This window comes from Otolemur garnettii, unplaced genomic scaffold (assembly GCF_000181295.1).
Source record: "Otolemur garnettii isolate 467f Iridium unplaced genomic scaffold, OtoGar3 scaffold00023, whole genome shotgun sequence".
In the NCBI taxonomy this organism is placed as follows: Eukaryota; Metazoa; Chordata; class Mammalia; order Primates; family Galagidae; genus Otolemur; species Otolemur garnettii.
In genome coordinates, this window is record NW_003852418.1 from 1,064,410 (window position 1) to 1,089,587 (window position 25,178).

Sequence of the window (25,178 nt, forward strand, 5' to 3'; positions counted from 1 at the left end):
CACAATGCCCAGCTATTTTTTGGTTGTAGTTGTCATTGTTTGGTAGGCCTGGGCTGGATTTGAACCCTCCAGCTCAGGTGTATGTGGCTGGTGCCGTAGCCGCTTGAGCTACAGGCGCCGAACCGAGACAGCTATCTCTTAAAAAATAAACCAGAGTAAGTCTGCTTAGGTGGCCACGTGTGTGAACACACATACATACATGATTGTTGCTCTTTACTGTATATAAGTTACATTGCAAGTAAAAAGGTAAAAAATAAGTGCATTTGTGTGCACATGTATGTACACACGTAGATATGCATCTTTGAGGGGACGCTCACACATGCGTGCGCTGTGCCTTTGGAATGTGAATATGGATTTCTGTGCGAGGACTTGAGTGTCCGGAGGCAGGTGTAGTGAGTAAACATGTCACTGCTCAACTCTGGGAAGAGGTGTGCATAGGGTGCACCTTTATGTGTTGGTGCTGAGAAAGGGTGTGGGGAGGACTCCGTGCCTGGGAGTAGGCCCCAGGTGTGGGTGTGGTGGGGAGATGGACGGGATTGCAGCCCAGGATTTGGCACCTGAGAGCAGCCCTTGCCCCCCGCCCCCCGGCATATTCTCTCTTCTCCCCGCCCCACGGCCAGAGAGACCGGCACTTACAGCTCCACAGTCTTCTGCTCCTCAATCAGGCCAGCCCCTTCCACGGTGAAGGAGCAGCCCATCAGGGATACATTGAGTGGGTTCCGCAGGGACACCTCGGCCACCAGCTTGCGGTTCTGCTTGGGCTCTCCCAGGATCTGGAAGGACATGGAGCAGTTGTCAGGGGCAGGTAGGGTCCAGGCCGGGTCATCCCTGTATTTGACCAGTGTTGGCTGAACAAAGCCATGCTCAGCTCTGTACTATCAAGGCCCTCTCTGTGCGTCAGTTTCTCCATCTGGTGATGGTGATACCTGCCCAGGTGTCCTTCCTGGTGCTGCACTGTGACCATGGGACCCAAGGGATGTACAAAGTGCCTCCCTTGTTCCAGGTCTGGAGTGGAAAGACCACAGGCTGATTTAGGCCCCTTCCTTACTGTGTGACCTAAGGAAGGTACCAGCCTCTCTGTGCCTTGGTTTCTTCTTGGGAGAGAAATGAGTGTCTGAGGGTTCTCATGAGGATTAACTGAGCCGATGTGTACAGACTCCTAGCAGAATGCCTGGCACACAGTGCCCACGACCTCTTCCCCTACTGATCACCATTTATCTGTAACTGGTACACTTGGGGCTCCTGAGGCTGTGGCTCCTCCAAATGAACCATTCTAATAGTGATGATGAAGAAAGGTAGCTTTGATCGAGCTGTTATAATGTGCTGGGTAAGGGTCTATGTGTTTCCTATGGGTACACTTTTAATCCTTATAACACCCGTAGGTGCTGGTGTTAACCCCATGTAATAGAGAAATAAACTGAGGCACAGAGGAATGAAATAATAACAAGCCCAGGGCCACCTTGGCACAAACTCAGGCAGGCAGACTCCAGTCTGTGTCCTTCCATCCCCCGCCCCTTCTTGGTCCACCAGCACCAAGTGCTAAGGGACTCAGTCTTAGCCCCTCACTATTTCAACGACCCATGATTCTAAGATCCCTGAATTTCGTGATCCTATCACTCTGGGATTCTAGAATTCATTCACAGAGTGCTGCAAGTCCCAAATCCTTTTGGCTCCATGATGTATTTCTTCGTTGAGGATTTGAGGACCCCTGTAGCACCGACAAACTTGTGGTTGCAGGGACGCAGGGGTACGCATGGGTGGGGGCTGCCTTTTCCCCAGGGCTGGGCTGTCCTGGGACCCTGCTCCACACCTTGCTCAGCCTACCGCTTACCCGGATCTTGATTTCTGGAGTCTCCAGGTAGAGGTCCCTCTCGGCCAGCAGGTACCTGTTGGAAGCCTGCTCGACAAGGAGGGCCCGCACCTTGATGAGGTTCGAGTCCGTCATGTAGTCGGCGTACTTCTCATAGAGGATGCGGAGAGGAATGCTCTTCTCTGCAGATGGAAGAGAGGGAGGGCGCTTGTGATGGCTGCATCATGGCTTATACAGAGTGGGAAGGGATGCGTTTGAGGTCACACAGCTGCGGAATGGCGGGACAGATACCAGGTCTCCCCCCTGTTCCCCACCCTGGTTCCAAAACTCTGATCAGGCCCTGGAGACAAGAGGCAGAATAGCCAGCAGGGGAAGTGCTCGGCGGCTTCTGCCCCTCTGCCCCTTGCGACTGGTGACACTGGCAGATCCACTCCACATCGCGGGCCCTCTGAGTGCATCTGTGTAGCAAAGGTGCTTATAAGGCGGGGGTGGGGGGAGGGAGGGAAGAATTGCTGCAGGGGCCAGGGAGCATGACATGTTCAGCACCTGGTGAGCGACCTGTGGCCACTGCACCTGGGGGGGTTGGAGCCGCCATCTGCTGTTTCACACGCTGTTCTACTTCCCTTTCATCACAACCCTAAAAGGCTTATACTTTCATCATTGCCCAACTTACAGATGAGAAAGCTGAGGCTTGGGTCGGTGGAAGAACATTGCCCCAGGTCACAGAGATGGGATAGCCATGTAGGCATGTGAACATGAGTCCATCTGTGTGATCTGCACTGGCTGAAGAGTGCATCTCAGGGACACAAGCTCATTACTCTCCATGGGGCTGGCCGTATTGTACCCAATGCTCAAATAAAGAAACACCTCTGTCGGGAAGCACTGGGGTCTGCAGACCTAGCCTCGGGACCAGGCTGGCTGTGTAAGCCTGAAAAGAAGACCTGCCCTCTGTTTCCCTGCTGTCCCCTCTCTGCTCTCTAGGTCCACTGGCACCTGCTGGGCAGACCTAAGACAAGAGGTCACTGCCAAGCAAAAGCGACATGGTGATAAGGGGTGAGGAGGAAGCGGGGAGGGCCAAACCCTCCATGGCAGCATAGTGAAGTGAGGTTTTTAGCCCTGTGTTTCTGACAGTACTGAGGTCCAAGGTTATTGGGGATCTTTGATAGGGAGCAGGAGCAGTAAATAGAAAAGGGACTTGTGCAGGGCCCTGCTGTCATTTTCTCCCCATGGGAGTCTAGGTTCAGGCCCCGACCGTGCTCCCCTGGAGTCCTCTTTGGAAACGCTGCACTGGCCCACCCGGCCTTTTCGCCTTTCATTTCCTGGTGGATCTGCTCCAACCTCTGATGTGATCTAGGGGAAAAAACTCAACTTCTGTGCCAAAAAGGACAAAGGGAGTGAAAATCAGTAGGTCAGGACCTGGAGGTGCAGAGTGGAATCTCACAACCAGCTCCCTAGGAAAGAAGGAAAACACTGTCCCGCAGGAGCCTGGGATATGCGGCTCCCACTGTTGACTTTTCCAGGGGGTGGAGGCCAGGGCAGGGCCAGACCTTTGACGGCCTCTGTTCACAGGCCAGTGACCATGGCCTTGGCCTTGGGCCAGGTGCTGGCTGGGAAGAAGCAGCATGTGCAGTCAGTCTCAGTCATCCCCCAGACAATTTGACCCGTTCAAGAAAGTGCCCTAGGGATGGTCACCGAGGCCCCATTGGCTACACTCCCAGTGACCCACCTGGAGGACGAGGGAGGAGAGAGAACAAAAGGGTGGAGGCCGGAAGGGGAAGAGAGAGAAATGGCAGGACAAGTGGCAGGGGTGGGGGCACCTGGCTTCTGCTTAGCTGTCCTGGGCCTGGCTTCCTGTCCACTAGTACATGGAAATCCCCCAGATCTTATCATCAGAGAATAACAAGCAACGCAGCCAAAGTTGGGGGGATGAGAGAACCAACCTCAGGCTGGGCTTGCTTTGAAGGTCCCAACAGGGCATCTTGGGCTACCTCCACGTTCCAGCTGGTGGGCAACGTTCAGGGCCTCCGTCCTCTCCACCTGCACCCTGAAGGCTATGCCCTGTGTGATCTGCAGCACAAGGGACCCCTCTGTGGGGAGCACACCTCCAGGATGATGAGAAAAGCCAGCAGGCTTGGCTGAAGCCACTGCAGGACAACGCTCCAAGTACCCTGATGGTGTCTGGGAGGCAAACGCTAACTCTACAGAGGCCTGGGAGGAAGTGATCTTGGCATGTCTGGCCCAGACGGGGAGTTCACCTCATACCACACATTCCAGGAGAGGCACTTTCTCCTCTTGGAGTGGTTCTGAGCATGAGGAGAGCTGGCGAGTGCGCATTCAAATAAAGGGGCTGAAGGGGCCCTTGAAAGATGGACCTGCCTTTATACAAATGGGGAGTTTGCAGCCTGGAGAAGTGAAATACCCAGGAGCCCACAGCCAGTCAGCAGATTGTAGGAACCAGAACTGGGGTGTCCTGACCACCCACATTTCTGTAGGGATGGGCCCCTGCCCCTGACTCCAGGAACCTGGCTGGAAGGCAAGAGTTGGGTCCTTTCCACCCATCAAGGTGGCAGGGACTAGTAACCACAAGCCCAGGGCAGACACCGCTGCCTAAGAGGTGTTCAGGAAAAGTTCATGGCTCTTCTCAGCCCCCTCATGCCTCTTTGCACTTCTGCTCTGCAAGGAGTGGGGGCCCCACCACGTCTCTATGCCATTTTGCTTTGCTGAGTACACATCTCTCTCAGTCTTCACAGCTGGGCATGTCACCACCCCATTTAGTACATGAGCATAATCCGAGGCCAGAGGGTGTGCCCACAGTTGTGCATTTAAAAGGGGGCAAAAGCAAGACTCAAAGCCAGGTCTGGCCGGCTTCAGATGTGTCTTCCAGCAGTGAAAGTACTGGGACTTGCCCTAGTGCCAAGACACTCTGCCCCCAAGGGCCAGAGCCCTGCTGGGGGCTCTGCCTGGGCCTTGACGGTGCCTTTGCCTGGGGATCACTGCAGGAGTGTCCTGGGAGAGCCTGAGATGGGACTGGTAACCGTCAGTGCCCCAAACACCCAGCCTGCCCATACAGAAGCCCCACTATGGGGAATAGAGGAGAGAATCTACTACTGGTTTGACAGGCTGGAGAGGAGAAAAGGTGAGGGTGACAGACCCCCATAAGCCCAGAAAGCTCCCACCCTGGGGTCTTCCCCAGCTATGACCACACTGGCCCCCGGGTACTGAGGGCCTACTGTGCGCACAGCCTTTCACTCCCCGGCATTCTTACACTGTCAGATCACGACACCCACATGCCTGAAGGGAACACTTGACTCAGGTGACATAGCAACACTGCCCAAGGATGTCCCACTTGCTCTCACAGCCGCTCTGGATGACCAGGGTCTCGTCCTACCAGCTCCAGGACCCTCTGTTCCCCTCATGCCTGCAGGGCGCCCAGCTCTGTGCTGCCTCACATGTGACCTCTGAGCTCAGCGGCCCCACCCAGGGCCTTGGGTGTATTTTTAAGAAGATAACCAGGGACAATGACAAAGCCAGGCAGCAAAAGGGACTGAAGGGACCTTGACTGTGCAGGTGTTAAATGAGAGACTTGAGCAGCAAAGCTCTGCCCAGGGTTGGGGGTCACACAGCACCTGCTACTTCCCAGGGAAGGGGATCTGCTGAGCAGGGGCCAGGCCCGTGCTGGCTCAAGGGCACAGGCAGGGGGTAGGGGTGAGGATCCCTCCCCACACCTGTCTCAAGGCCTGGACTTTCTTCTCTGCTGTTGCCATCTGAGCTGCCCTGTCCAGTACAGCAGCTTCTGGCCACAGGCAGCTACCTAACTTTACGGAGTGTCTATGAGGTCAAATGACAAGTGCCAAGTGCTCAGGGCACTAGCGAGCATGGTGCCAACAAACACTCCAGGAACACAAGGCCTTACCAGAGAAGGACTCCACGGAAAGACTGACCAGGTTCTTGGTGCCACACTCAGGCCCCAGGACCCCGTTGTGGCTGACAGTGAGGGCACAGAGCAGGAGGCGGCAGACCATGTCCTCAGAAGTGTTGTTGGAGATGTGGGCAAACACGTCAAAGTCACTGCCCATGTTCATGCTGTGGCTCACGCGGATCCGCATGGCCACCCCTGTCTCCTCCTTCTCGGAGAGTTTGTTTATATGGTTGGCTTTTGTGAAGACGTCTCTCTCCTCTGAGGACCCTGTAGGGACAATGAAGAAAGCCTCAACCACAACTGGAATGGGGGTCACTGGGAAGGGGGCTGGGACAGGAAAAACTGGCTTCTCAGAGTCCTGGTGATTCAGAGCAGTGCTGAAGGAGCCCCTCTCTACAGTTCTCTGTCTGGAGGAGGAAACAGCATTTTATTTCTCACACATGAACTCCTATACATCCCTCAAGACCCAGTCCCAAATGACTCCTCCAGGAAGCCTTCTCAGATCACTTCCTCCCCGGGATGTTTTCTACTTATGTTCTTACTTCCTTACTTACTTTTTGCTGCTTAAAGACTAAGATAGTTGTTTATTTTACTTTATGTCATACCCTCGCCTATCACAATGCTTGGTGCATACTAGGCACCAATACAACTGGAACTTTCTCACCTTCAGGCATTTGCAGGGACTTCTACCTGCAATCCTTTCTCTCTCCTTTTCTGACTGCTCCTTTCTTTGCATTCCATTTACCTCTCTCCTATGCTCCTTTTATTTTTACCCCAGTGTTGTTAAATGCATATCTACTTCTAACAAACCATTAATTCTAGACCTTTCAAAAGCCAGGGAGAACATGGTGGGATGGAATAGCCAACCCTCAGTTAGCCCTGTAAGGTCAGGGCAGGGACTCTGACTTCTTAGCTCCCTCTCTTGAGTTCTGCTGTGCCTGGCACATAGTAGATGCTTAGAAAATACCTATTGCATCGAACTGACTATTGGATATGCTCAAATCCATTTTTTATTATAAAAATAAACCAAATCATTTCCCCCCTATTGATTTAATACTACTAGCAGAAAGATGCCTCATCCTTATATCTGACTGAACCCATTACATTAGATTTTTCTTAGCCCATCTCTCTCTCTCTTCTCTCTCTCTCTTTCTCTCTCTCTCTCTCTCCCTCTCTCTCTCTGACAGAGGAGTCTCACTCTGTCACCTGGCTGGAGTGCAGTGGCATGATCATAGCTCACTGTACCTGGGCTCAGGTGATCCTCCTGCCTCTTCCTCCCAAGTATCTAGAACTACAGGTACATGCCATCATGCCCAGCTAATTGTTTTATTTTTTAATTTTTTTGTAGTTTTTGGCCAGGGCTGGGTTTGAACCTGCCACCTCTGGCATATGGGATCGGTGCCCTACTCCTTTGAGCCACAGGCGCTGCCCACTAATTGTTTTATTTTTTCTTTTTAGAGATGGTGTCTTGTTTTTGCCCAGGCTAGTCTTGAATGCCTGGCCTCCTACCACAGCCTCCCAGAGTGCTAGGATTACAGGCATGAGCCACCATACCCACCAGTTGAAATTTTTCTCTCTTTTTGGTTTGAGACAGAATCTTCCTCTGTCACCCTGAGTAGAGTGCCCTGGCATCATAGTTCACAGCAACCTCAAACTCTTGGGCTTGAGCAATCCTCTTGCCCAGCCTCCCAAGTAGCTGGGACTGTAGGCACTAGCCACAACACCCTACTAATTTCTCTATTTATCCTAGAGAAGGGGTGTTATTCTTGCTCAGGCTGATCTCGAACTCCTGAGCTCAGGCAATCCATCCTCCTCAGCCTCCCAGAGTGCTAGGATTACAGGTGTGAGCTGCCACACCCCCGTGACATTTCTCTTTAATTCAACCCTTCCTCATCCACCTTCCTGCCCCCTTCCCCAGCTTTTTGTTAAATACCACAACAAAAAACACTGCAAAGTTCCAGAAAACTCTCCTCCATGGACTCTCTGGACCCCCCTAGGACAAACTCATTGCAATAAAAAAAGTGTGGAACTGCCCATCTGTAGTTGTAGTTCCTGCTGCTAATACATACCCTTAATAAACAACACAAAAGCACGGATATTCATTTTTCTGTTAGGATGCATGCCTCTCCTATATAATAACTATCCCCTATAGTTTTATTAAGAGTCAACCCAACTAAAAAAGAAAGGCTTAAAAACCAAGTTGAATCCTTTTACGGATTATAAAATTCTTTTCCTAAATGAATACTCCTTTACCACGGTACTTGTTTCTAAGTGTAACCTACAGGTAGGTCATTGCTGTCTGCAGGCTGCCACATGTAACACACACACACACACACACACACATATATGCACATACACACATTCTCAGAGCTAGGTTGCTAACATGGGATGCTTACCTGCAAGGCCATGTTAAGAGCTCTGAGAGACAGGGCACTTACCCTCTGGGTATTTGTATTCGTGGGTGATGTCCTGCCGATTATCACGGCCCACGCCCTTAGTACTGATATGCAATCCCACGACCAAGGAATTGTTGGTGGATTTGTGCATGGACCCGTCTTTCTTCTGGATCCAGTTTATCACTTCAGCATTGACCTCAGCGAAGACAAAAGGTGCATCATACTTGGCCTTCAGGTCACCTTCCTTGATGGCACGAACGGGAACTGGGCCACAGCAGTATGTCCCTGATTAGGGGGAGGAAGAGGAAGAGATGGGCCTGGATTGAGAGGGGATAACATCCTCCAGCACTCTCTGCAGTTCAACCCCAGGTAGCAAAAATCTCAAGACCATGCAACCGTTTGACTCAGGGCCTCCAATTTCTAAGAGAGCACCACAGATTGAGGGTTCAAAGGCTCTAAGTGCAGCTTTTAGGGTTCAAATCTCAGTTCAGCCTCTTATTGTAATAGTTGGCTGGCTTTGGGCCAGTCATTCTCCAAGCTGCAATTTCATGCCTGGATGATATTTGAACCTATCTAATAAGGACTCATGAGTTATCGATGTAAAATTCTTAGTCTGGACTAAACACAAGTATTTAATAAATAGAAATGTATCTCAAAGCAGCCTAAGGAAACCATGGGGTCAAGCAACAGACAACATGTTAGGGTGGAGAACATCTGTCCTGTTTACCGAAGGTGGCAGTCAGTACCTGGCGTGGCGTTGGCTCCAGGGAGTGAGTCAGGTGATGGACGTTTATCTCAGCCCTCCCCACTGTCCACAGATTTGAATGCTGAGGGCTAGAGGTAGGGTCGATAGAGTCTAGCACGTCTATGTGACAGAACATGGTACTGCTAAATTAAAATTCAAATCACAGAAAACCATCCCCTGGAGAAGTGCTAATGATATATGGAGAGGCGGATAGAGCCAGGATAAAGGTCATATGTCACCAGAGTTCTCAAATTCAGGTCCACAGACCCTCAGGGTCAGGGGTCCATGAACTTGGACAAGAGAAAATAATACCTTTATTCTCACTACACTTTGGTAGCAACTCTGATGATTTTGAAATCAGGCAACAAACCACAATAGCCTTAGGGGCTCTTTGATTTGCCACCCATAAGGACCACGGATGTGTTCCTATCACCTTACAGTAGTCACAAGGAGTGGGAAATGTAACTTAAGCTCCTTTCTAGCACGACATTACGGACCTTCCCCTACAACTAGATCTTGTTATATAGAAAAGCATGCATTATTACATCGTAAGTTTATGTTTTCCAACTTGTAATAACTATGTTTTAATTAACCTTTAATTAACCTCTTTGTAACCTTGTGTGTTTATATTCTATGCATTTAAAAATATTCCGAGAAAGTGTCCATATGCTGTACCAAATTTGCCTTGTCACGCTGTCTCTCACACGTACAATGTGTGTACAAAACCACACACACACAAAAATATACACAAATTTGAAATTACTAGAAGCTATGTGTGAATGTCTAGGGAGAGAGGACAAAGATGTTATTTTTCTCATCGTGCTTCTCCATATTTTTCATTTTCCACAATGCGTGTGAATTACTTTTCAAATTATGAGAAAAAAGGGTATTATGAAATTTAAGTGAGGTCCCTCCACCCTGGTGTAGACCCTCCAGCAGTCTTGGGGTTAAGCTCCCAGCACTGCCACTCTCCAGCCATATCACTAACTCTCCAGGCCTCAGTCTCCCCATCTGGGTGACGAGTGTGCCTGCCCACCTTCGCTCTTCTCCTGGGGTGTTGGGTCCAGGGCCTGCCAGCCCTTGTAGTCTGGCTGCAGGTCGGGTCTGGTCATCCATGACTCCACCCAGCAGTGGAAGTTCCTAGTGGGGAAATGAGGCAGGACAGAGGTAACATTTGTCACCACCTCCTTTCTGCAGGCGGACCGCCCAGTGCATGCCCCAGATGCACACTCTTCTTGTCCCAAACTGAGCACAGTATAGACCCCACCTGCCCTCAGGAGCCCATCTGAGCAGCACACTCCATAGCCATGGAGGCTCCCTCCTATACCTCGGAGCCCTGCACGGGCCCTGCCCTGGGTCAGGCCTCATCACCACCCACCTGGACCACACCTCAGCCCCCACCCCCACCCCCAGCCATCCTGGTCCAGTTATCAGCACAGCCCTCTCATGCTCTGAAGCCTTGACTGACAATCCGTTACCTTTGGAATGAAGCCCAGGCTCCCTGATCTGTCGTCCCAGACTCCCAGGGACCTTGGCAGCATGAGTCTACCTGACACTTCATGTATGTGGTTGTATGTGTCTGACTGTCCCTCCTCTGGCCTCTGCTCATGCTGTCCCTCCCCAGGCCCACCCAAATGCTGCTCAACTTCTAAGGTCCGATTTCAATTCAAAGGCCCAAGGAGCCTTCCTGGGTTTCTTCTCCACGGGGCCCTCCCCATTGAGCCCTGACCTCATCCTGGTACAACTCACCAGATCATCTCGCTCTTGTCAGTCTGGAGCTCCCCCATTTCGTTGCGGACGTACTCGATGAGAAGGTTGCTATTCTGGTCATGGGCTGAGTTATAGTTGGTCACTACACGGGTGGGGATGCCGAGGCACCGCAGCACTGTGGGGGGAGTGCAGAGAGAAGGTTGGGGGTGGCCGAGGTCCTGGTGCTTTGGCCTTTCACATGCCCATCTACACCCCAGGGAGCACTGTCCAGATGGTGAGGGTGTGGGCCAGCCCCTCTTGCCTGGACAATAGTGCTTACCCCATACCCACTCTAACCTTCTTACATTGAAGTTCCCAGGAGACTCTGATGTTACTAATCCTCTGATAAATCTTCTATGACTACCCTTGATGTCAAGGCCAGACCCCTGGCTGTGCCCCTTCATCCTACATGAAGGGCATGGTGACTGGTCACCTCCTTGCTCCCTCTGCTCCAGTCACACTGGCCTCCATACTCCATGCTCCTGCCAGCCTCAGGGCATTGCCATATGTTGTTCCCTCTGCTGGGAAGGTCACACTGCCAGTTTCAGGACACCCCCATTTGCACTCATAGCACCGCTGGGGGTCAATCATCACTACTAATGTCCAGGCATGTGGGATTCTTCAGTCAGTCCCCCAGGGACAGCAAGGGGTCTGTCTTTTGTTATATCCTGAGAGCCTAGTATAGGTCTGGCACTGACTATTGTCAAATGGGTTGAAGAAGCAGGTGAAAGAGAGAGGGAAGAAGGCAAGGAGAGAGTTAATGAATGACCACATCTCCGTAAGACAGGGATTCAGAGTAAGCTGTAAACAGCAGAGCAGCAGGAGAGGGACAGAGGTCAGGAGACCCAGCTACTTTCAGTGTGTGACCTGGGGCCAGCCCACCTGCCCAGGCCTTGTTTCCATCTCTGTGTGTATTTGTAGCATAGCTGGGGATTCCTCATCGCTCCCAACATAGGGGACTAGAAATATTATGTGCCCTATTAAAAGGGTCACAACCATCTATAGGTTGGGGTCTTTAGCCCTGCTGGGAGGCCCTGCATTCACGCCCACGGCACTGCTTTCTGGGAAGGGCAGAGGGGGCAATGGCAGATTAAAAAGAGTCAGGATATTAACTGGCTTTGACACGCTAAGCTCCTCTCTGCAAGTCAAAGATTATACATGCAGGTGAGGGAGGGACACAGGCACGGACCCTCCCTGAGGGGCGCCCTGGGCATCGTGCACCTAGGATTATGGGTGCTTTTACTTCCTTTTAAAATGTGCCTTTTATGTATATTATAAAACTAACAGAGTCTCAGGACAGGGTAAATATCTACAAGGTGAAGAGAAACAAAAAGCTCTATTAAACGTAATCTGTGAGATTTTTGTTTTAGTTTGGTTTTGATTGAAGTTGAGTTTCAGGAAGGGGAAAGGGGAAGGGATGTGACCTTTGCCCTGTGCCCACCATCAGCCAGGGCAAGAACTTCCTGGATGGCCCTGGATTCCCGCCAGGAGACGCGTGGGCAGTGGGAGGAAGGGGAAGTAGCTGTGAGCCTGTACTTGTCTGGCTCCTGTGCCCTTGGGGTGTGTGCCTTCAGTGAAGACTGGTGTCCTGACCCTAGGTCTTGACCCACCATGCAGTGGGCCTCAGAATATACAGACTGGAGGCTTGGGGAGGTCTGTCCCTGCTGTCCAAGGAGCCAGGCAGCACACCTGCCCCAGGGTGGCATCCCTGGAGGCCTCATCATTTAACTAAGGCGGCCCCAGCAGTGTGCACACCTGGTTCAGAGCCCAGCTGTGCTAACCGGCTGTGTGACCTTGGGAAAGCCGTTTCCCCTCTCTGAGCCTCCATTTCCTCCTCAGTAAGAGAAGCTGATGGGCATGCTGTGATGATTCACAGAGGCCACGGGTATGGGCAGACAAGATCTGCCCAAGTGCCCAGAGTGCGCGCTCAAGAGCCGCTCGGGAATAGCACATGTGTCACGGTGCCCCTCCCAGCAGGTCACGTCAGTCAATGTTGGCTGACTCACAGACATAGAGAAAATTCCCAGGGCCTGGGGTGAGAATGCTGGAAACCTCTGAATGTAAAGCCTGAGCTGAGCAGCGGGTGCCAAGTGACGCTTCCTAGTCCCAAGTGCTCCCTGTAAGGGCAGTCCCACAGTCATTCTACAGCTGAGGAAACTGAGGCTCAGAGACATACATTCTCTTGCCCAAGTCCACCCAGGGGCTGGAGGCAGAGCTGGGATTCAAACCTAGACAGTCCAGCTCCAGAGTCCATGTGCCAATTCCCCATTCGGCCCCTTGGAAAATCTCCCAGCCAAGGTGAACAGACAGTCCTTTATTTGACCAAGTTTTTCCCTGGCTTCACCACACATGGCCTGGAAAGAGGCTGCAGGGACCAGGACACAGCCCTGGCCTCGTGGAGAGGACAGTCGACGGCAAGATCTGCTGCTAAACCTTCAGGTAGCCACAGCCCAGGGTGACAAAGGCTTCTGCAGGTGGCCTGGGGACCCAAGCCATGGATTGTGGGTTTCTCTAGGAAAACCCATGGGGTTCTCTGCAAAGACATATTTTAGGCCTCTCAGAGGGTAAGATCTAGAGTTTCCACAAGAAAAGAGAATTCAGAGGTCATAAGGGAACAGACTGCCCCAGCCTAGCTGAGGTTGTAGGCTAGGCTGCTCTGTCCCAGCCTGCTAGTGTGAGAACAGGACCGGGGGGCTTCAAGGAACCCTCTCTAGGCCTTAGCACTGGTTTTGGAGTCAGAAGTCAGAAAAGATTGGCCTCTTAGATTTCCTGAGCTTATTTAGAATAATAGCAATGACAGTGATAAACAGCGCCACTATATTTACTGTTTTGCACCTGAAATCCTTTCAAGCACCTCACACATACAGGGTCATTCAATCCTCACAACCATCTCTGCACAAAGGTACCACTGTCCTGCCTATTTCCCATATGATAGAACTTTGGTTCAGAGGGGTTAAGTGATTGACCCAAGGACACACAACTGGTAAGAAGCAGAGCTAGGATGTGAACTTGGGCATTTTCTGATCTTAACTTTTCAAGATGTTTTTAAGACTTAATTTATTTTTTTGGTTTTAAATTGCTTTTTTGTCTTTCCACCTGTCCATTTTAGAATATGCTCTATCATTCTTGACATTGATGATATTACGGGTATTTTCAGGGCCAGATTCTGCACTGAGCAGCTGTATGTCACCCCTACCCATTGTTGTTCCCATTTTACAGATGAGGAAACTGAGGTTCAGAAAATGTCATCTGCTGAAGGTCACAGAGCAAGTGAGTGGGAGAGTGGGTATTTTTAACTCAGTTGTGCCTGCTCCACAGCCCACATGCTCAGACCTGAGCCTGTGCTATCTCCCAAAAGATACTCCTCAATCTTAACAACCACCCTAGAGGCAGTAGTTGGTAAAAGGACCAGAGAGGGTGGCCACAGGCTCGGGGCCACGCAGTGCACTGATAGCGTTGGTGGCAGAGGGAAAACCAGACTGGGGTGTCCTGATTTCTGGTGCTCTCTGTGTTCCCTCCCAGGACACACAGCTCATACTTCAGTGTGCAGCTCACCTGTGCAGGCCACAGCAGCGAAGACCCAGCACTGGCCGTACTTGACAGGCTGGCAGCCATTGTTCTTCCAGCGCCGCAGGATGTCCGCACTGCCGATCCAGAACATGGGGCTGATGCCGTCCTCGTATTTGTTGTCCCAGCGTCCTTGCAGCACACCCTGGTCATCATTGCTGTTGACCTACAAGCAGCAGGACATCGTGGGGACTGAGCCAGAAGAGGGTCACATCTGTGCCAGGATGAGGCCAATTACAGCAAGTGGTGAAGGCAGGGGAGGGAGCTCCCAGGGAGGGGGCAGCAGCTGGAGAGGGGCCCCGGTGGGATAGACTGTGGTGTGCTGGAGATGCTGGGGGTGGAGCTCGGAGTGCAGGCGAGAGACAGGGTGGGAGTGGGAGGAGGTCAGGAAGGGTTAAGGTCAGAATGTAATGCTGGAGACATGACTGTGCCTGTGGGCACATGGTTGCTGGAGTGTGCATGGTGTGATCTGGGTTTCACATAGTTCCCCCCAAACTCCCATTACCTTAGGAATAAAGTCCAGCCTTCTGACCACAGCCTTACAGCCCATGAGGCCCTCTGTGGTCAGTCCCCACCCACCCCTGCAACTCCTCCTGCACCCCGACCCTTCACTCACTCTGCCACCCACACACACTGGCCTCCCTTTCCTCAGACTGCCAAAGTCGTTCCTTCCTCCAGGCGTTGGCACATCTGGGTCCCCTGCCTGGAATGCCCCTCTCCTCCTAATCACCCTCTTAGGGAGGTGCCTGGCCCCTCATAGAACTCAGGCCTTGAAGTCAGACACTCTTACACATCTGAGTTCCTTCGGCACGGGAATCATGATTTACCCTCATTCCTGTAATATTTTAGTTAACATCTGTCTCCTCTCACCCACCCAGTAGAATGTAAACTCCATGAAATTAGGGGCCATACAGGACTGTATTTGGCTATATCCCCAGTGCCTATGACATGATAGGCAGCACTTGATAAATATTTGCTGAAGAAATGGGTAAATTAATTGCTTTGGGGAACACATGGCCTGCTCCCCATTTGTGTAAATCTTATCTTTCCAAATATAAGCTCTCTTCTCTGAGACTTACTCCTGGGTCCCCCCCTGGTGTCCAGCAGGTGCCCAGCATGTGGCCTGTGTCATCCCTGGGGAGGAGGAGCCTGCTGGAGCCCACTGTGAGAACTGACCCTGTCTGGGTCCCAACACTCGACACTCACTCACCATATTGCTCACCACCCGGCACACATAGACGGGGCTGCTGCGGCGGCAGCAATCACGGCTGGCATTCTTCACGAACTTGGGGTTGACATCTAAGAGCATCAGGCTGGTGTCCAAGATCGAATCTTCAAACTGTATCAGTGGAAACAAGAGGAGAAAAGAGGGAGCTGAGAAGCCACCTCCTCCAGGAAGCCTGCTTTGAAGTCCCCAGCAGCTGCAGGCCCCCCTGGCCAGGTCTGATACAGCAGACTGTGGCTTTGCTGGGTCAGGCCATATATCTGTGATGCCAGCCTCCTCTGGCCCAGGAGGGAGTGGGGTAGGACAATACCTGGGCAGGTTGTGAGTGTGTGACAGGGGACAGAATGTCCATACACATTCAGGGCCTGGCTGCGGGGACCCTGGAATCTAGAGTGGAGACCACAGAGCGGGGGGCCCAGCATCCTTGGGGCTCTCCTTCCCTTCAGAGCCACCCCAGGCCCTACCACTGCTTCTTTCCCCTCTGCTCAGTCAAATCTCCCTCTTCCCCTAAAGCCTGACTCACCCTGCAGAGCCCTCCTCCCCCGGACCCAGCCCCCACACACTGCCGATGGGAACCAGTTAGAAAGGCATAACTCCAATCCCATCACTCTGCCATTTCAACTACACCCAGAGGAAAACCTACAGTTCTCCTTGGCCCTACAAGGCTTGCCCTGCCCCCTCATCTGGGGCCACTGTCATGCTAGCCAGGCTCACTGCCTCAGGGCTTTTGCACTCACTATGTTATCTGCTTGGAAGGTGCTTCCTGCTACTCTTTATGGCTCATACTTTCTTATCCTTGCAGTTCAAAGGTTATCTTTCTCATAGGCAGAACCCCCTTCTTGTCATCTTCCATTGGAACCCCCCTTCAGGACTCTGCTGTCTGCCCCCTGGACTCCATCTCTGTGGTCTGTTTGGGAACCAGGCCTCACCCTGAGTCTCTCTCCAAGCTGCACAACAGAGCTTGACTCCCTTGTGGCTCCTGACACAAGCTGGACACTGCTGGCTTCTCCCACCTCATGTCCTGAGGCTCTTTCACACACAAAACACTCCCCAAGCTATAACATACTTCTCAGATGCAACATAAACTTTCCCACCTCTGAGGTTTCACTCGTTCAGTTCCTTTACCTGGCATAGGGTGAACCCACCTCCTTCTATGGCAAACTCCTACTTGATCTTCAAAGCCCAGCTCAAATGTTCCCTACTTCAAGAAGTCCTCCCTGATCCCTTAGGCTATTACTCCTTCCCTCCTCTGGTCTCATGTTCCTGAGCTGTGATTACGTCTAGAAGTTTTGTGAGGGCCACATTCCACAGCCTAACTCAAGCCTAGATACACAACAGACCTTGGGAAATGAAAGAAGGTATGCGCTTTGTTCTATTTCTCAAGAGAAAATAAGAAGCTCTGAGAAATAAAAGCCAATTCATTTTCTGATGTATTTTATGTATCTTAGTCACACCATCATTTATTTTATGTCCTATAGCAGGCTACAGGGTTGCTGGGTAGATATTTTTGCAATTATCATCTCCAATATTTGATTGAAGAAACCGATCAGAGCCTTCAGTCACATAGGGAAGAATTCCCAGGACTCCCTTGGCCTGAACATTGGACCTTGACTTGGAGGCTGCTAGGGGAGGCCTCAGGTTGGGGTGTACCTCAGGAGGCCAGCATCCCCTAATACACCACGAGGTTTATAGCTTAATGATTCTTGCTTTGTGAGTTGTCTCTGCAGAGTCTCAAGAATTTTTACGGGTGCTGGGTGATAAAGGAGATAAGAGCACTGATTTGGAGAATGATCCCAGGCTGAAAGCACGTGAAATAGAGACCAGCCATCAGCCAAGACTAGCCAACCCAACACAGCCAGCCATACCATGGCTGACCCATACATTTATGAGAAATAATAAATGGTTATTCCTTGTAGCCTCTAGATTTCTGGCTTGCTTGTTATTCAGCAGTAGCTAACTGCTACAACCTGCCACTGGTTCTCAAAGTATGGTCCCTGGACAAGCAGCCTCAACATCATCTGGGAACTGGTTATAAATGCAAATTCTCAGCCTCCATCCAGACTTACTGAATCAATAACTAAGGTTGTACCCAAGGATCTGTGTTTTAACATGCTCTCCCAATGATTCTGGTGCACCCTTAAGTGTGAGAAGCACTGATCTGGATAAAGATTTAAAGCCCGTTCTCAACCTAACACATAGTTAGTGCCCTCTAAGTACTGCCTTTTATTTTGATATATGGCCTTAACTATTCCCTCTTTCTTCTCCCAGAATACCAATCAACTTCACGGCTCTTCCACTACCTTGAGTCCAGATCTACTGTGTTGCTATGTGACCTCAGGCTAGCCATGGCCCTCTCTGAGCCTTCAGCCATTCAGGGCTTTTGCACCCCTGACAGCATGAAGTGGGTGACCCTGTGACACGTTCACACCTTTTTGCAGCTTTGGCTGCCTCAGGCACAAGACCCAGCACACAGAAGGGCTGAGATGGATGGAAGGGACAGGGTGCACCCTACCTGTCCAAAGTTCCAAGGTACGGTCTTGATGAACTTGGCAGAGCCTTGGTAAATGAATCCCTGCTGGGTAAGGACATACTCCTGCCGTTCCTCTTCCAATTCCAGGTACACAGAATCCGCTGTGGTCAGGAAGAAAGGAGACTCAGCTCAGGGTCTGGAGAGGCCCACAGTCCCTACCAACATGGTAGTCAGGGTACCTATTCCCCAGGCCAAGCCAGCATCTCAGATGTCCTTTGATCTTGTAACTAGAAAGACTAATCATTAATTAATAATTCCATGCCCATGAGATCCGGGGTCACTGGTTAGTGACAACAAAGGCTGCCATTTACCCACTCTTGCCATGTGCCAGGACCTGTGATAAATGTATGACATGTATTATTTACTTAATTTTTCACAGAAGCCCTGCAAAGAAGGGATCCTTGAAAGCCTCATTTTAAAGGTGGGAAAACCGAGATTCAAGGATATTTTATACCTGGGAAAACTAGTACCAAAGCAAGAGGCAGAAGAGCACTGGACCAGGAGTCAGGAAACCTCTGCCCCTGAATCTCACTTTGCCTTCTCTGCCCACCTCGATACCTCTCACTGTGTTAACCCAAGAGTAAAATGTGATCACAGATCAGAAGGGGACTTTGGAAACTAAAGCCCTGAGCCAGTGTGAGGAAGGGGCATGGTTCAAGCTGGAGGGAGTTCAGTGCTGACTTCTCACCCCCAACCCCAGCCCATCGGACCAGCAACCCCCACCTTTATCACAGCCGGGAAAGTAAATGTGAAAGTGGACAGTCTCTTGGATGTCCTGCTCTTTGGCTCTGGAAACTGTGTTAAAAATTAACCTCGAAGTCAATGAACTCGAATGGGTCTGCCTTAGCCATGCAGTGTGGAACAAAGAATAAAAGAGAAAGAAAAACCCACAGTGTTTTCACATTAGAACAAGAGCGTCAGCATTTGTGGAATCATTCACACCCCAGCTCAGGCACCAGGGTCATGGTGACCACAGCTCAGGTCTCCATCTGATAGTGTTGGCTGGTGCTCAATCACCTGGGTCTTAGAGCACAAAGAAAGGAGTGTTCCATTTTCCAGGCAGATCAGCCCTTTCCCATCCACCAGAGGACTTCCTCTCCACACCCCGGTGGTGCTCACATCCCCCCAGCCTAACTTCCTGCCTCTGCATCACCAACTCCACTGCCTTCTTCAGGCTCCCACCCCTGATGTGGGTCACTTTAGTCACTGTACTATTTGGCCGACAGCCACCCCACCCCGCAGAGCAAGAGGAAGAGGGACGGCCCCTAGAACCACGCTCCATGCTCCCGCCCCCTGAACTCTGAAACCCTGCAGTGTCAGGCTGTCACCAAGGGTGGGGATGCAGGCATGTCTCTGCTCCTTTGACAGAGCTGCCACCTAGTCGCCACCCTCTGCAGATTGACTAAAATTCAAAACACATGGCAAGGTCCAGCGGGGCTACTTCTGGCCTGAGAAATCATTTCAGGTGGCCACAGAACAGGCGAGCAAGGACTCTAGTTGAGGGGCACTCTGGACTCTCAGAAAGAATGAGCAGATGTGCACAGATCCCCCGGGTGTGTTGCAGGGGGAGGAAACCAGGTTGTAGGGTGATGCCTATGCTGTGGGATCATTTTATGTTTGAGAGACCCCCCAAATACAGCAACTTCTTCAGACACACACAGATGAACCTAAGGAGATGACCCTGCCAAGATGGCCATGGTAACATCCCCCAGGAGGGAGATTCAAAGGGGGGAACGCTGTTTCTCAGTAGTGCTTGAAGCTTTTCTAAAGAGGCTGTTCCTATGTCTTACTGTTATCATTGGAAATAAAAGCCAGCATATGTAAAGGGGAAAATTTTAAAAAGCTTTTTGCTCAAGCATATCATAAAAAATACCTCAAAATAGAGATGAAAAAATTAAAGCAGTGGCCCAGTAAGAAAGTGGTATCTAACAAGCGAGGCCAGAATTTCTGGCCCTCAGAGAAGGGACACTCCACTCCCAGGTGGGGGCTTCTCTCCCTGCCAGAGAAAGAAGGAAGCAGAGGGTCACATCTGACTGCCTTGTTAGTCAGATGGGGAAACTGAGGCTGGGGAGGGCCTGGCAAACCCTGCCTCCTCCCTCCTGCTCACATCAGTCTCAGCTTTTCCAGGCTTTCCTCTCTCTGACTTTCCCGTTTTGTCTGGACTGTCCACTTACATATTGAAATGGCTCCCCAAAGCCACTTAACCACTCTAAGCTTCAGTTTCCTGCCTGCAAACGGGAACGCTGACAAATCCTCCTTGGGATTTTCAAGAGGAACAGCTGGGATGGTGTACGAAGAGGCTCTTAGCCAAGTAAACTGCTCCTACTCACCTCTCCTGGCCACCCACCCCTCTGTTCCCCTTCCCTCAATGGGACTGGCTGAAATTTAAAGCAGGGCCCCATGAAGGTGCCAGGGCCTGGCCATCCACTGAGCACCCCCCTTCCTAACATGACGCCACTATGCCCTGGTTCACAGTACGCCCTGGTTCACAGGTCACCCTGGTTCACAGTACACCCCGGTTCACAGTGCGCCCTGGTTCACAGTGCTGTGGGAACACACGCATCTTTGACACTAAGTGAAATCCCTGGGTAGATGTGTAGCCTTGGGCAAGTCATTTTGCTTCTGCGATCCCATCCCATTGTCTGTAAATGGGATGAGTACTCCTGTTGCGAGGGTTTTGTGAGGGTGGAGTACAAAGTGGCCACAGAGGACCTCATCAGTCCACTTTGATGACTATCCTGTCCTGTTTCTCCTACCCCCAGTGGGTCCAGTCCTGCCCACCCATCCCACCCCTGACTGGTATATGGCTTACCTGGGCACCAGGCATTGAAGAGCAGGGTGAAATGGCCCAATGTGTGGCTGGAGCCCACGAGGCCGGAGCCCTCGGAGCTGGAGATCTCCAGGGTGAGGCGGTACAGGCCAATGGGGGCATTGGCTGGGGAGTTGATCTTTAGTGACAAGGCGGAATCCTGGTTCACCACAGAGGCTGACCAAGCAGTCTCCTCCAGAGCCTCGCTCAGAGAGAAGCGGGCCTTTGTCCCCAACTCCTGGCTGGGGGCTGGGCCTGTGAAGGGAAGAAGCAGCAGCCATGAGCCAGGGGTGGGCAGGGCATCCTCCTGGGGTCCCGCAGCCTGGGCTCCAGGCTTCACTCCACAATAACCACTGAAAAAACTTTGGTGGGAGGTTTCATCTTCCTGAGCCTTGGTTTTCTCATCTGTAAAGTGGGATCAGAACCCCAACTTTGCAGGCTGGCTTTCTGGGGAAGCATGAAAAGCCACAGGTGCATGGTAGGTCCTCAGTCAGATGGATTCCTCCTGATAGATGAGGACACGCAACCTGGGGCAGAGTCTCAGTCCCACTGCTCTGTGCTGACATGACTTTGGACATGACCATCCGTCCCTCAGGATCAGGTGCCCATCTGTACCATAGACAGGAGCTAAGCAAGATGGTCCCTTGGGTGGCACCTGTGGCTCAAAAGAGTAGGGCACCTCCCCCATAAACTGGAGGTGGAGGGTTCAAACCCAGCCCAGGCAAAAAACTGGAAAAAGAAAAAAAAAAGATGATTCCCAAGGGTCCTCATCTCCTGACAAAATCCTTCACCTGCTAGAGTCCAGCTAGAGTCCAGCTTCAGAGAAAGAAGCCCTAAGCAGGATGGGACCTTAGTCCCTGGAGAGCCTCTTGCTGTAGGCTAGTGGAGGATTTGGACTGTGCATCTTCCAGCTGTCTGACCCAGGGCCCTCTCCAACTGCCAGCCTCCTCATCCCCACAGGCGGTTCTGAGAAGCTGGCTATGACCACCCTTACCTCCCAATAGGCTTTCACAATTTACCAAACAGGTACTTCCTCTGAGACTCCTTGCACAGGTAAGAAAACTGAGACTCAGAAAGAAAGGGGTCTCTCAAGAACATCCTAGGAGTTTGCGGCAAAGTTAGTATTGGAACCCAGGTCCTGAGGCTCTCAAAGCTTCTCATTCCCAAAGAGGATGCTCCCTCATGGGGTTCTCAAAGGCGGAGTGATGTGGAGAGGCTGTCTCAGCATGGCTGCTTCTGCAGGTCTGAGTCATGGGAAGGGTGAGGAGGGGCTGGTCACTTTCTGGACATGGTGGTGGAGAGAAGGAACAGAGAACGTTCTCTGCCTGCTGGGCAGCTGCCCAGGAGGGTTTATTTTTATTCTTCCATCTCCCTCCCTGCAGCTCTGACCACCCACTACTGGCAATATTGGGGCCTGCTCACCAAGGGGCTCCCTCCCAGCACCCAGCCTCCTCCTTCTCGCCTGCCAGCCCCACCCACACTCAGCCCAAATATAACCATGAACTAACAGGCATGACACAGGCTTCCAGGGCCCTGCCTGGGTGCCAAGAGTCGACTGGAAGCCTCTGAACATTCCCTGACTTCCGGAGCTGGCATTTGGGGAGGAGCCAGCAGCCTTGGGGTCCAAGAGTATCCCCAAGTCTGGTTCCCTGCTTCTTCCCCTGCACACTGTGTGCCCTGGGTCATGTCACCAGGCTTCTCTGATCCACAGTTTTCTCATCAAAGAAAAAACGGGCTTCAACCACATGCCTGGGAAGGTCCAATTCCAGGTGTAAAACTAGTTTGGGGAATCTGGACAAGTACTTAGCTTCTCTGTGCTACAGTTTCCTCATCTGTAAAATGGAGCAAATCGGCTTGGTGCCCGTAGTATAGTGGTTCCAGCGCCAGCCACATATACCACTGAGGCTGGTAGGTTCGATTCCAGCCCGGGCCAGCTAAACAACAATGACAACTGCAACAAAAAATAGCTGGGCATTGTGGTGGGTGCCTGTTGTCTTAGCTACTTGGGAGGCTGAGGCAAGAGAGTCACTTAAGCCCAAGAGTTTGAGTTTGCTGTGAGCTGTGACACTACAGCACTCTATCTGGGTGACATAGTGAATGAGACTCTGTCTCCAAAAAAAAAAAAGGAGCAAATTGCAGTAGCTCCTTATAAGGCCATTGAGAAGCTTAAAGAAGATGAGACATGTAAAGCTTAGTACAAGGTGCCTGGTAAATAGTAAGTGCTCAATAAATACCAGTTGTTATGTTTATTTTTGTCACCAATGCCTTCTAGCACTGTTTAGAGGGTTCAGTGGAAAAGTTCATAGGAAGCATTAAGAATAGTGACGAGCTCATGGTAATTACACAGCGAGCTGTCCTCAGGGTCATCGAAAAGGATCATTAAAAATCTGAATTCTTGGTGGGACTACACCTATGGTGCATCTTACAAGGATACATGTGAAATTTACTAAATGTAGAATACAAATGTCTTTAAAAAATTTTTTTTTTGCCAGGGCTGGGTTTGAACCCACCACCTCCAGCATATAGGACCGGTGCCCTACCCTTCTGAGCCACAGGCACCACCCAGAATACGAATGTCAACACAATAACTAAGAAAACTATGTTAACCTGTTTGATGAAAATATTTCAAATCGCATATAAAATCAGCACACTGTACCCCACAATTGCATTAATGTACACAGCTATGATTTAATACAAAAAAAAAAAAGAGGAAAAAAAGATTCTTGGTTAGGGTGCTGGCCACATGCACCAGGGCTATGCCTGCTAAACAACAACAACAACAAAATAGCCACGTGTTGTGGCAGGTACCTGTAGTCCCAGCTACTAAGGAGGCTGAGGCAAGAGAATCACTTGAACCCAAGAGTTTGAAGTTGCTGTGAGCTATGATTCCACAGCACTCTACAGAGGGCAACAAAGTGAGACTCTGTCTCAGTAAACAGAAACATCTGAATTCTTGGGTCAAACAATAGGTTTCAAGGACTGGAGTTGAATGTAGAGATTATCTCATTCCACTGAATAACTTACACATGTGGAGACTGAGGCAGGGAGAGGTAGCATTGGGGTGGCCATGTGTCACAGTTTGGTCAGGACAGCCTCAGTTCACACCTGTGTTCCCAGTATAATTATTAACGGCACCACTTTCATCTTCAGAAATGGCCCTGCTTGGATGATCAATTATCTGGTTACTAGGGTAATGGACCTGGGCCAAGTCTCACAGCCACCATATCCATTGACATCACCCTTGAGGACGGATCAGAAAACACACTTCCCTGACTCTGTATCTTGGGGCAGCCGTGTACACACACACACACACCCCTTTATTCCTAAGGGCCCAGGAGGGTAGGATGAGGGCAGCTGGCCCAGGGTCCCACCGCTGCACCCATAAGCTGGCTTTGCACATTCCTTGGTTGTGGTTCTAAACAGTCCTCTATGTGGGACCAGCTGTACCATCGAGAACACTCTGGGCCCAAATAACTCTGGGGACCCAAGAGATCCTGGCAACTGTCCCAAACCATGGTGGTGGGGTAGGGGAACCTTCCAGAGTGAAGCCTTCTGTTAGCCTCATAAGGGTTCTTTTCACTCCCTCGGGCTCACTTTACTCCTGCCCTCACTCCCCCAACCTCTCTGGGAGGGAAGCAGAGCTTTATTTCTGTAACAAAGGTGGATTTGTCTAGTGTGGTCTGTATACCAGAATACAGCTGTAAGGTTTCGAGCTGTCTGGGTGAAAACACACAGCATCTGGGTCACTCCATTGGTTGAGGGACCTCAGCCATCTCTCTCCCCTCTCTGGGCCTCAGTTTCCCATCACAAGCTAGAATGTTCCAACATAGGAGCAGGGTCTCCAGGTCAGGCCTGGAGGAGAGAGGCCTGGCTTCCTGGCATTGTCCCTCAGGCTTCCTCAGCCCCAGGAAGTTCTCAGCTACTTGGACAGGGAAGCTGTATGTACCCAGAGATACAGGCCCGTCCGTGGCTGCCCACAGGGGTTGCGGAAATGACCGGGGCAGGTTGGCTATGGTTTGAGATAAGTGAGTGGAGACTGGAGAACAGAGATTAGCTACTGGGATGTAAAGGTCAGTTGTTGTGCACCCAGCCCTGACCTTGGGGCCCTAATGAATGACCTAATACTAAGCTGCCCAGACAAGTAGAGAAGGAGAAAGAAGAAAGAAGAAAGGGGACATCTTGAGAATGAAAGAAGAAAAAGAAGATGGAAATCCCAGGCTGCCAAGCAGCACTCATCCACAAATCCATTTCACAGAGGCACAGAGTAAGGCCTGGAGAGCACTTCAGATGAAAAAATAAACGTGGCTGCTATGGGGGTCATAGTGACAAAAAGTTGCAGCTCTGGGGTCAGGATTTGGAACCCGCTGTGTCCCTAACTCACTGTGTAACCCACCTAGGCATGGGACTTGATCTTTTTTTTTTTTTTGA

General features: G+C 51.1%; 1 protein-coding gene across 1 annotated transcript in view; it reads right to left on the minus strand.

Moving 5' to 3' along the window:
- TGM2 (transglutaminase 2) overlaps positions 1 to 25,178 on the minus strand; it is a 33,082-nt gene that overhangs the window by 2,243 nt on the left and 5,661 nt on the right. Inside the window, exons 3-12 of the mRNA XM_023511983.1 lie at positions 20,754 to 21,005; positions 17,924 to 18,042; positions 15,397 to 15,525; positions 14,175 to 14,352; positions 10,620 to 10,755; positions 9,907 to 10,010; positions 8,168 to 8,410; positions 5,724 to 5,996; positions 1,832 to 1,992; positions 637 to 773 (exon numbers count right to left, since the gene is read on the minus strand). Coding sequence (XP_023367751.1) covers positions 637 to 773; positions 1,832 to 1,992; positions 5,724 to 5,996; positions 8,168 to 8,410; positions 9,907 to 10,010; positions 10,620 to 10,755; positions 14,175 to 14,352; positions 15,397 to 15,525; positions 17,924 to 18,042; positions 20,754 to 21,005 — 1,732 coding nt within the window. The remainder of the gene's footprint in view (positions 1 to 636; positions 774 to 1,831; positions 1,993 to 5,723; positions 5,997 to 8,167; positions 8,411 to 9,906; positions 10,011 to 10,619; positions 10,756 to 14,174; positions 14,353 to 15,396; positions 15,526 to 17,923; positions 18,043 to 20,753; positions 21,006 to 25,178) is intronic.